At 44.7% G+C, this 12,314-nt stretch overlaps 1 protein-coding gene across 1 annotated transcript in view; it reads right to left on the bottom strand.

The window, feature by feature from the left end:
• Vps8 (vacuolar protein sorting 8) overlaps positions 1 to 12,314 on the bottom strand; it is a 201,730-nt gene that overhangs the window by 47,443 nt on the left and 141,973 nt on the right. The window contains 1 exon segment of the mRNA XM_077645110.1: positions 6,491 to 6,589. Coding sequence (XP_077501236.1) covers positions 6,491 to 6,589 — 99 coding nt within the window.

Below are 12,314 nucleotides of genomic sequence, written 5' to 3'. Positions count from 1 at the left end.
TTCTTGCCTATTTATAATCTGGATTCACTGGCTCGCAGGGAGACTGATGTGGTGCTGACGCACATGCCGCCCCTTTCATTGATAAAAAACACTTGCGAAAATTCCCAAGCTAATCTGTCCATACCTCTACTCAGAATTCTGATTTCCTCAACTCATGGCTCACGGTTATGATCGTTTTCATCTTTGCAAGAGCATCAATGGGTGGGTAGATCTGGTACGCCGGCAGGCCGCACTCGTTGCCAACCCTTTTCAGGTTGCGGAACACACTATGGGTGTATGGGATCGTCACTGGCTTGGCACTGCTACGCTCTTGTCTCTGTGTTTTCTTTAGTCTCCCCTTGATATTTTGTAAGCATGCCTTAGACACAGCTGCCAATACGTGGTCATAGAACCCTGCTTTGTGCAGTCTAGCTAGCTACCTCTCCCTGAAAGCTCGCCTGCATCATGTAAGGGCATGACTTGGGGAGTGCGGATTCCAGCAAAATAGTTACAATAGCTCCCTTGACAGTGTTTGACCGGGCCGAATCAAAGGGCGAAAATCTTTCTTTGCTCTAGGGTGGTAACACCAGCTAATACATCTTTCTCCAAGCTTGATGTTGTGATCTAAAAATTGAAGGCTGTTTTTTTCGGCAACTCATACGTGAAAGAGAGCCCTTTGTTATGGTGTCCGAACAGTTGCAAAAATTTTCCTAGCGATTTCCTCATGACGAATTACAATACGCTCCTTTAAAGGTACTAAAAAATCATCAACATATCTAAAAATCTTTACGGCTCTTCCACCGTCACTTAGTGAAACTAAAATGTTGTCAATTGATGTAAGAAAATGTTACACAAGACTGGAGCAACACATGATCCAATACAAATGCCCTGGCATTGTGAAAACCATCGGTCGTCAAACTGGATAAAGTGGCATTAACATAAACTCTATAAATGACAAAACTGTCGACACTTAGCCCGGCTGCATTCTGAAAGACAATTGTGCCATTTGCGTCTATGCCTTTTTGAACTGCAATAAACAGGTGGTTATGGGGCACTGACTAAAATAGGTCCTTAACATCAATAGATTATCATCCCTTACCATCCCTCCAAATTATCATCCCTCTGACTAGACTCATTGACGTTATCTTGGCTTTCCTATCGGCAAAAAGTCATATTTGTCAACAATCTTTCTTTTAATCTTTCCTCGGTCTCCTCCAGTCTGCTGCTGGGCAGTGTGCTTGGTCCTTTATTGTTTCTGATTTACCCTAACGAATCACTAATTTATTCCCAATATGCTAGAGGATTCAGTCAGTAGTTGTGTGCAGTTCTGAAGCTCCTCATGAATAAATCTCGGCGCCCGCCATCACTGTTTGCGATACATAGCATCCACTTTCACAAACTCAGCGTACGATGGCTATACTCCTTTGGAACGCCGCCGACAAACGCATGGGCTGGGACAAAGTCTAGACGCGAAAGCGAACCCGCTGATGTGGGAACTGTGCTACGTCTGCAGTACGAAGGCTCCGGAACGACAAGAAGGTGAAGATGGCAAAACCATTTAAGAACCAACAAAAGGCTGAAACAAGCACTTTGTCGGCTTTGGCCTCCGTAATTATGCCTAGTAACTTTAGGCACTATACAATGCGAAGATAAGATAACCGCTGGTCCTTAAAGGTGACGAGTGGGCTCCAAGAGATGGCAAGTGTAGCGGGGGGTGGCAGAAAGTTAGGAGGGCAAATGAGATTAAGAAGTTTGTGGGGATATGGTGGCCCCACATTAGAGAGGCACATTGGGAGAGGCCTTTGCCCTGCAGTGGGCGTAGTCAGGCTGACGATAATGACTAAAGCCAAAATTGACATCGTAACCGGCGATATGCACTCTGCGGTGGCTTGTGTAAATGATATGCGTCTTGCCTGTCATCAAATGGGCAGTAGTTGACCGATTTACAATAGAAAAGTAAGGGTTGTGGTGCGTTTTGCGTGGGTACGCTGACCTCGCTTTGAAATGCACCATGATTTGCTCCGCGCTCTCTCTCTCCAAGAAGTCATACGCCTCTCAAGCTTTTCGCTCCTCTTCCTGTAGTTGGGATGAAAGACTCGAGGATGAATGAGTTTTGCGAACTGTGACAAACATTCAAGTTTGTGCACTGGATGATGTCCAAGAACGGTCTGAATTCAAAACCATGCGGGCGAATATGCGGACTCGCTGAGAATGTCAGCCCTGCCATTTACGAGGCTTGATTTTCGTTTTGTTCGATGACATTTTCTATCTTCCTTGCAGTTTTAATTAAAGAGCTTCCACTGTACGCATGATAAGGTGGGTTGGGCATTGGCGGAAAGTGCGAACGAGGTCCAAAAAATCAAGCAGTCAGCTGCGGTGCATCCGAAATTTCAGGTGCTTTTTTACATTGGCTCTATGGGCCATGTCACAGTGCTACGAAAAAGTCCGAATAATCAAGCATGTCCGAAAAATCAGAGGTCCGAGTTTTCGGTCGTCGACTGCATATAAATGATCTACCCTATAACGCAAGTTCATGTATGCGCATTTTCGTGGATGAGTGGATTATCTATCATCCTATTAACTCTACTGATGACCACCTGGTACTCCTATCAGATCTTCTACTTATTAACGACTGGTGCAACACATGGTTAATGACTCTGAACCTATCAAAGTGCAAAGTCATCTCATTCAGTCGCAAACGTAATAATTCTAACTACACATACCATATTCAAGATGACTTATTGCGTCACGTATCCTATTAAAAATACCTAGGGGGTTAACCTTTCTTCAGATCTTTCATGGTCCTTCCTTATCACACCCATATGTGCCATCGCCTCAAAGTCTTTAGGGTACCTACACCGTAATCCCAGAACTTCTGCTAACATTCGTAAACTAGCTTACTTTACTTCTGTTCATCCACAATTTGAGTTTGCTTCACCCATTTGGTCTCCTTATCATAACAACATCGTCACCAGGCTAGAGCCCATCCAGAACAGTGCTGCACGATTCATTTCAAGAAACTATAACTGCTACCCTAGCATCACTCAGATCAGAACCGATCTTTCAATACAGTCTATAGTCACACGTCATGACATTCTCTCTTAACATTATTTCACAAGTATGTTCACCTCAATAGATCATGTTTGCTCCACTTCGATGTTCCATGTCGCATGTCTAAAAGATTGCACAATCACCTCAGCCTAACACGGATATACAATGACACATTTGCTTTCAATTCATCTGGACTGCCTCAAGCAACCAGATCATGGAATGATTTACCAGATAATGTTGCTTCTCTGCCTCATCCAGATACATTCCATCACCAACTCACTGCACATTTTATTGAAGCCATTGAAGCCATGCCTTCAATCATATCATCATAATATTGTTTTTGCTTTGTTTCAACCGTTAAACACCATTTTGATGCAATTTTTATAGTCCTTACGTCTTTCTTTTATGCTTTTCATCTTTTTTTTTTTCATATCTGCTTGTCATATTTTCCTCAGCATATCATGAATTGTATTACATCACAACTCCTTTGATTATGCGCTGATAATAACATGAGCTATGAGCATTTTATACTACTTTGTTGTGCTTTAACATCTATTGCGTATATCTTTTCCTGATTTCCCTGTCAACAGGTTTATAACTCTTTTCTTTTTTCATGGGTCCATGTAACTTTGCTGTGTACTACCTTTTTCTTTTCACTCCGTTCTGCTTAATTTGTTTGAAAAGGTTTGAAATTTGGCGTCCCCCTTACACAATGCCCTATGGACCTGTAAGGTGTTTCAAATAAATAAAATAGATAAACGATGTCCAATCTGTTGCTCCCCTTCCAAGATGCTGGCAACATCCCCAAAAATTTTTGCAACAAAAGGGCCTAAACCGTCTATAGTCGGGTACAACTTTAGAAGACAGGAGAGGCCCCGTCCCAGGTGACCGAAGTGCAGCAGCCAATTGCCTCTGTGACTAAAGAAATAGTCCCGCACACAAAATTGTGACTGCTTCTAAAACGCGTATTTCTCGTTGTAAATAAGATTTGTGTATCTTGATGAGTGGTTTGGTAAAACTATAATGATAAAAATGCTACAGCACATGCCAGAATGCGAGAGAAAAATAACTCCGTGCCTTTTACAACGCTGTGCGGCGTCTGCTACAGAGCAAGATCGACGGCACCGAGCGACACTCGAACAACAGCTTGCTAGACGCTCGGCTATCTTATCATACTGCTACCAATGATCGATCGTTCGCACGCTGAGCTGGCAGCAACGAATCTTTGCACTGGAGGTTGCTTTCGCAAATCTTTTCGGTTGAAGTACTCATAGGTTGGCTTCATCCGCGCACGCTTTTCTCATTTATCCTGATAATAGTTTTGCTCCATCACTTCGCCACGTTCGACGAGAAACGCAGGGGCACAGTACACAAACACACCCGACGCTCACAGTAGGTACCAGACTTTGGCAAACTCTCCACGTCGTACCTTCACTTAGGAGCAAAACAAAACACCATAGAACAAACACGCATGATATTTGTTTGCAGCAGTGTGTCGCCGCGGGATCCTGTTTCCAGACGAAGCGCAGCGCAGCGTCACTGATGTTCGCTGTAATATTTTTTTGTCAGCTCACGGCTCAGAACAAACACACGCGGCACCAATTGTGCATTGTAAGCTCGCAATAATATTTCCGGCATGGCCGATGCCCACAAACAATTCGAATCCACTCTGACGAAGAGAGATTCACACAGCTGACGCGAACTTGGCCCATTTCGAAGCGAGGGTGGCCATGTTAGGTATGTCCTCCGTCGGCGGGGTCACCAGCCATCCGGCTCACGACGTCACCTGAAGTGTGCGCTTATTGGCGGAGGCTCGTGTGCATCCGCCTTTGAGGGACAAATGCCGCTGCCTTCTAAAGTTGCATCCGACTATAGGTCATTTAAGCCCTTCAACAAAAACCAACTGATGTGCTCCTGCCAGGTGCCTTTCTTGCTAACAACTGTCCTGAACGGTGCATCAGGTTTATGGGTTTTCACAGTGAAGAAGACTGACAAAATATTCACTCTGGAGTCGATTATAGCTCTTGCCAGGTTCTGGATTTCCATGGATTTACAGAGGATCACTGCTTTGCCCTTAATACCGGCCATGGATAGTTTTACTGCAACAAAGTTCTTCGATATTGCTTGCAATGCTTTTTCATTGTAGAGGCCAGATGGGATGACGACGAAGCTTCCCTCTTTATCTGCTTGCAGGAGAGACAGACCGTTATCCTTGCAATACGTGAGCACCCTGTCCATCACGGCTTTCCTTTTCGTGGCAGGCTCCTTCAGCGTGGCCCTCGCCAGGCTGTCTACTCCGTCAAGAACATGACTTTCTTCGTCATCTTTTCTCAGCTTTCTTAGCTACGTGGTAGTTAAGAGGCAAAAGCTCATGCATTGGGATGCTAGGCTCAAAGCAGTTTTTTGGCACTTTCCCCAAAGCGTCTGCAATGTCTTCTGGAAGGGTGACGTCACCTAAAACCACTGGTTCCCTCCTAGCTTCCTCTTTTCTGGGGGGCTTCATACCACTGAGTAGGGCTTGATCAATCATGCACCTTCATAACACCTCAGTGGTCTGGGCCGCTTGCCATTGTAGGGATTCTAGCCTCCTCTTGCCCAACCATTCTGCACCTTCACTAAGGCATGCTAGGCTCAACCAGTCTTGCAAAAGTCTTACTTGCCTCCATAACTCTGCTCTTAAAACTTTGCTTACACAACTTGCATGTCCTAATGATGGTCTTATATGTGTCCTCGGCTTAAAATGTAGTGCAGGATTAGTTTTTTCAAAAACAATGCAGAACCAATTAGTCCTGAAACGTGTTCTATTAAGCGAATTATCAGGAACCGCAGGCCTCAGTGCGAGGCCTTGATTCCATTCGCAACCTTTTTTATTAACCATATTCGCTTTGCAACCAAAATTTTGACATTCACACACCGGTACTAATAAGGACTCCTGGCTTGGTTTAATCAGTTATAGATACACTGCTAGTTGATGGCTGGTGCCCCAGCAAGTGTCCCATGGAATGCTAATAGAGATAGAGATCATGCTTTTGAGAATTCTTGCTGTCGGGTAATGCACCAGTGCAAAATGCAGTCAGGAAAGCGGCAAAGGAAGGCTTTTTATGAGCATTTATTTAAAGGGCATTTATTTTATATACTGACGAATATATGCAAGACATACAGTGAGGGAAACACGCAACTCAAATAAAGAGGAGCCATGTATGAATGACAAAAAGATAGAAGAGCTATACACACTAAGCACACTGCGCATTAATGTGATACCAACCATACAGCCAGGGTGGCTAATCGAGAGTGTTGGCTCATCATGAGGAAACTTGTAGTGCTTGTAAGTTACTGAAAACCAGCTGAAAGTTAGCGTGTGAATTGTCTACCTCGCACATGTCTTTCGAGTCGAGTGTTACAAGTTCCCCCATATACAATCAGGCTTTTGAAAAACAAACAGAGCGACTTTCTCTCTCACCTCGAGGCTGTCCAGCAGTTGGCCCTCGAGTGCTGCCTTCTCCTGCTCATCCACATCAGGGCTGCCAAAGATGGATGTGGCATACTGGAAGCTCTGCAACTGCAACAATTACACACAACTTGTACGCCATTAGAAGTAAATGACTACAATCATCAGTAGTTCCTTTAAAGATGCTATTCATTCCACTAATCAATTACAGCCCCCAAAAGTAATTAAACAGTTACAGTGTGTGCTCTGCTCAAGTGTCTCGTCTTTTTTTGTGCTGCCCTTCCATCAAAATAAACCAATACTAACACGCCCAACTTTTTTCTCTGCTACAAGAAATTAAACGATTGCTTTTAATGCCACTTTCCTGGCAACATCTATTAACATTCCACAAATATACATTTACTCATATAATAAGTGAACTTCCATACTGAATGCCCCTACTATTTTGTTGTAAAAAAATAGAGTTTTTGTAACACTGCATTACACCACATTACGAGTACACCCTCAAAATTTTCATAAAATTTTTTTCCCAAACCATAGTCCTTAAACCACTGACCGGTTACTCATGCGAAACCCAACTATTCGAGTTCACTACCGATCTCAGCTTAAACTTACGATTCTTCATTTCAGACTGATGTCATATATCGGGACTTGTCAAAAGCCTTTGATCGTGTACCCCACCAACACCTCTTAGCTAAACTTTCAAACTTACAAACTTGTGCCTCGATCCCCTGATATTACCATGGATTCGCCGTTTTCTAACTGATTGCTGTCAATTCACTGTTATCGATAATGAACATTCTCGTTTTCACCGGTGTCCTGCAGGGCTTGGTGCTGGGGCCACTTCTGTTTTTAATCTTCATATACAATTTTCCTTCAGACATTTCATCAACAATTCGTCTTTTCGCAAATGACTGAGTCTTGTACAGTCGCAAAACTACCAACAATGATCCCGTATTGCTTCAAAGCGACCTAAACAGAACTAAAAACTGGTGTTCCACATAGCTAATGATAAGCAACATATCCAAGTGCAAATACATGCAGGTAACACGCAAGCGCACTAACATCAGCTACGCACATTAATTGAATTCGACCACCCTTACCAAAGTCGAATCATACCGGTATCTTGGAATCCATATCACCAACAACCTCACCAGGTCCGAGCATACCACGAATTTTGCTGCTTATCCATCGAAATCACTCGGCTCTATCAGAAGGCACCTCAGTTTCTCCCCTTCCTCCATTCGCAGCCTAGCCTACAAAACTTTCGTCCGCACCAAACCAGGATCTGCATCCAAAATTTTGAATCCACATCAAGCCTACCGTATTTACACGATTGTAGGTCGACCTATTTTTAAAATTTAAAAATTCGAAGTGGGGGCCGACTTACAATCAAAACCAAAGCATGGCACCATAAAAAACGCCGAGACAAACGAGATATCAAGGATGCTACAGCATGGTTGCATTTTTGCTGCGGGGCTCTGTTACAACCCTCTTGGTGCTGGCCTTGAGAAGCTGCTCTGCCAACGTGCAGAACCGGCCCCCAGCTTGGTGCGCGACGGACGATGGTGGCTGTCGATAATCAGCAAACCGGCACCCCACTCCCCACATGCGGCTGCAGATTGCGGCTGCTGATAAGCAGCGGTGGCCCGATAATGAAATCTCGTTTTACTCTTAATGAGGACGCTTAAGCGTCCTTCAAGTTTCTTTTTACTTTAAACTGCGCACTCGGTGCTCAAGGGAGTGTCGATAGTTGGTGGAAAGGCCGCTGTTCCAATCACAGTGGCACCGCCACTCGGAACGGCAGCGTTGCCAGGGAGTGTCGGTAGTTGACGGAAGAGCAGACACCGCTCATGTGAAGTTTCTCTTCGGCTTTGACGCATATGATGACAGCCTGCCACATTTTACCAATCTTTAATGTAGTGGTTCATCAATCGTCATTTGTACTCCGGGTCCGGTAAGTGTACGGCGCTCGATCATGGCTATATTCAAAATCGCTATCATTATTTATGCAGAAGAAGCGAACTGCGCACTGGGCCGCAACTTCGACGTCTCGGAACGGGTGATACAGGTGTGGCAGCTGCAGCGAGGCAAAAATTTTGAGCCGCTCCACGTGATTTCGTGGTGCGACGGTTTGCAAAGTGCAGGATTTCGCTGGACGACGACGTTAGAACTATGTGCTGTGGGACCGCAGCAGCGGTCACGACAACAGCGCTAGTGAGGACGAAGGCGCAAGGTGTGAACGAGTAGTCCAGTGACTAATACATTTTAGTTTTGAAATGTGCCCAAGGGCACGCCTGCGCGTGGCAGCCGATACCGGCTGAGCATAATGCTATTGCGTTCTAGTATTAAAGGGACACTGAGGAGAAATTGAAGTTGGCTTGTATCGATAGAATAGCAGCTCCTGATCACAAAAACGTCACTCTTACTGAAAACAAAGCTCTTGTAATGTAGAAAATAGCAAGAACCAAAATACAGGTGTCGCTGCCACAGGCCAATCTCGCAAGTACAAGCGTGATGACTTCCTAGGACAAGAGGCGTGGCGCCTCTTGGAATTTTCCTTATTTCATGGAAGCCACGAATCTCTGAGGCTGGCAAAGGAAGGTTGCGCACCGCACCGCTAGCCGTCAGAAATCACGGAGTTGGCGTTTACGTCACGTATCACGTCACTCCGTTCTGAGACGTCATAAGAGTTGCCGTGGCGTCATAAGAGTTACCCGAGTTTGAATCAGAGCGGCGGGAAAAACTTTTTCATCTTCGAATCCAAATTTCTTTGAAATAAATGCATCTTTCGCGCCCGGACAAGCGGCAACAAAGCCATGAAATGTCGAACTAGCAGATTTTGCTAACAAAAAAAAAAAAATGATAGAGTTCTCCTCAGTGTCCCTTTAAAGGTGAAGCTTAAGCAACCTACATTTTTTTTTTTTGAAATGTGATATGGGGGTGTCGACTTAAATTAGAATCGACTTACAATCATGTAAATACAAGTATCCAGAAGCCATCGAAAACCGTGCAGCCCGCTTTAATACTTTCAACAACGACACCCGCTCCAGCATTACCGATATAAAACTATCTGTCGACATTACGCCTCTCGCGCAGAGGCAGAAAATCACCAGCTTATTATTGTTCCATAAACTGTACAATTGTTTTCACTCATTTCACGACTACATTCTGCTCCTTTCCCTCCGAACATTGTGCTGTCTTTTACTCATGAGCATTTTATGACTCCGTGGTCCTCTAAAGCACTGAAGAAGTCGTATCTGCCTCTTGCCATTGAAGAATGAATTGTAATTTATCGCGATGCTTTTAAATTCCAGCAAATGCTGTCTTCATACTTGAAATCCTAATGTGGGCAATCGCTGCCTATGCATTTTATTTTTATGTTGTCATTGTAAGCTTCACTGTACCTGTCTGCTTGATTTATATACGCAGATTTTTATTCTTGCACTTGTATCCTGCCAAGCAAAGAATGTTTTACCGTTTTTGACCTATAATGTCATATCTTATTCTGACATCCCCCCTTTATGTAATACCCCTCGTAGGATTTTTAAGGGCTAATAAATGATGATGATGATGAAAAAGTTCATTATGAGAGTGAATAACGTCCCATCAGGGGCAAAAGTAACAGACTCCGCTCCAAGTTCGGACCCGTGCCACACTCTGTAGGGGTGCCACATGACAAACTACTTCTGGAGATGAAACGGGCCCACTGTGCTGGTCTCGACACCAGAAGTGTTTTGTCAGGTGACGCCCCAACGCACAGTGGCACAGGTCGGAATTTGGAGCGGGTGTCTGTTACTTTTGACCCCAATGGTACATGCAATATGAGCAGCTTGGCTTTTTTTATGATTTGTTCATTGGCTTTTGAATATTCTTTATGTTCAGAAACAGTTGTTTCTTTAAGATCATGTTTCTGTCTAAAGCAGAGGTGAATTACTCGGCCATAGAAAAGAAATGCCTTGCCAGTGTAAGGATGACTATCATGTTCCGCCAATGCTTCAACGACAGTCCCATTAAGGTGGTCACTGATCAGCATGCCCAATGTTGGTGAACCAAATGTTGGTGAAGGACTCTTCCACCCACCTGGCACCGTGGAGCCTCAGCTCTGACTCCAAGAGTTCGATATTACAGTGACGTACAAGTCTGGACACAAACATTCAGACACCGACTGTTTTTCCCGCACCCCTGTTCAACCTCCGTCGAGCGACCTTGAAGACGACGACAATCACTTCAGTCGCCAATGTCGTCGACAACCGAGACAGCCCATGAGGCACCTACTGCATTTACATGATTGTAAGTTGACTCGAATGTATGTCGAGCCCCTCCCATATCACATTTCAGGAAAAAACTTGGAGGTCGTTTAAGCTTGCCCTTTAATAGTAGAACGCGATAGCATTATCCAGAGGCCGCCGCCAGCCCTGGTGGGCACATTCAAAAATGAAAATGTATTAGGCACTGGACTACTCGTTCACACTTGCGCCATCGTTCTCACTAGCGCTACCGCTGTGGTCGCTGCTACAGTCCCACAGCACGTCGTTCTAACGTCGTCATGCAGTGAAATCCCGCACTTCGCAAACAGCCACATTATGATGTCATGTGGAACAGCTGAAAATTTTGCCTCGCAGCAGCCACCACACCTGTATCACCCATTGTGTTGAAGTTCTCCACAAAAAGAACTTCAGCCCCTATAAAATATAATACATCACTGCTGTCCCTGCAGCTCTTTGCGATGAGTTTCTTCAAGCATGCCACGACTAGCCAGCTTCTGGAAACCTGGGGATAGCCTGTAGTCTCTCCCGAATTCAAGAAAAATACTACTGGCCTCGTCTTTCCTCCAACATCACACACTATTTTAGAACTTGTCACGACTCTAGTGGCACGAAACGCCATCTCTTGCAACCAGCTGGTTTTTTTGAAGCCCATGCCGGTCCAATCGAAACTGTTACAGCAGATAGGCATGGACACGCTGGGGCCATTCCCTGTTTCTGTATGAGGTAACAAGTAAATTATTGTGTCCACTGACCACCTTACCCGCTACGACGAAACAGCCGCTCTCCCAAGTGGCACAGCCATTGAGGTGGCACAATTTTTCATCCAACGAACTGTTCTACACCATGGTGCCCCTCGAATGCTTATCACAGATCAAGAAACTGCATTCATGGCACTTCTCAAGCAGCAGATCTCACATTATAGTTGAGTCAGTCACCATCACACAACAGCTTATCACCCAAAGACTAAAGGGTTAACCAAATGCTTAAACAAAGCACTCGTGGATATGCTATCCAAGTATGTGGGCGTGGAGCATTAACGGTGGGATGAAGTCCTACCACACGTAACGTTCACCTACAACACTGCCGTTCAAGAAACAAACGGCATGACACCACTCTGCGCTGTCTATGGCCGCGAGGCTACAACATTGCTTGATGTCATGATATCTCCGACGTTGCCGCATTCCTGCAACACATAGAAGAGACCCAACAACTTGCTCACATACGCATAATAAGCAGGCAGCATTCAGATGCCCAGCATTACAACCTTCACACAGTTTGGCTCAGTTGGTCCAGAAGTGCCACCACTGATGAATTTATAGTAATATTAAGTTGAGACTAGATTTTGCAATTATTCAGTCAAACCTGAAAGCATAACAAAGACTAAGCTCAGATTCTCAACTGATTACGGCTATACATCACCTGCTGTTAGCCTTTTTGCACTAGTGCCACATGCACACCCAGAAAGCCAACCAATGTTCCATTTTCACACACGTGAACTGGTGTCAAGCTGAAAGACATCCTTAAAATTTTCACAGAAATGTTTCCAATGGATGAACAGGGGGAGA

The sequence above is a fragment of the Amblyomma americanum genome, chromosome 1 (genome assembly GCF_052857255.1).
Source record: "Amblyomma americanum isolate KBUSLIRL-KWMA chromosome 1, ASM5285725v1, whole genome shotgun sequence".
NCBI lineage: Eukaryota > Metazoa > Arthropoda > Arachnida > Ixodida > Ixodidae > Amblyomma > Amblyomma americanum.
Note: the sequence above shows the minus strand (reverse complement) of the source record. Positions and strands in the feature narration are given on the sequence as shown.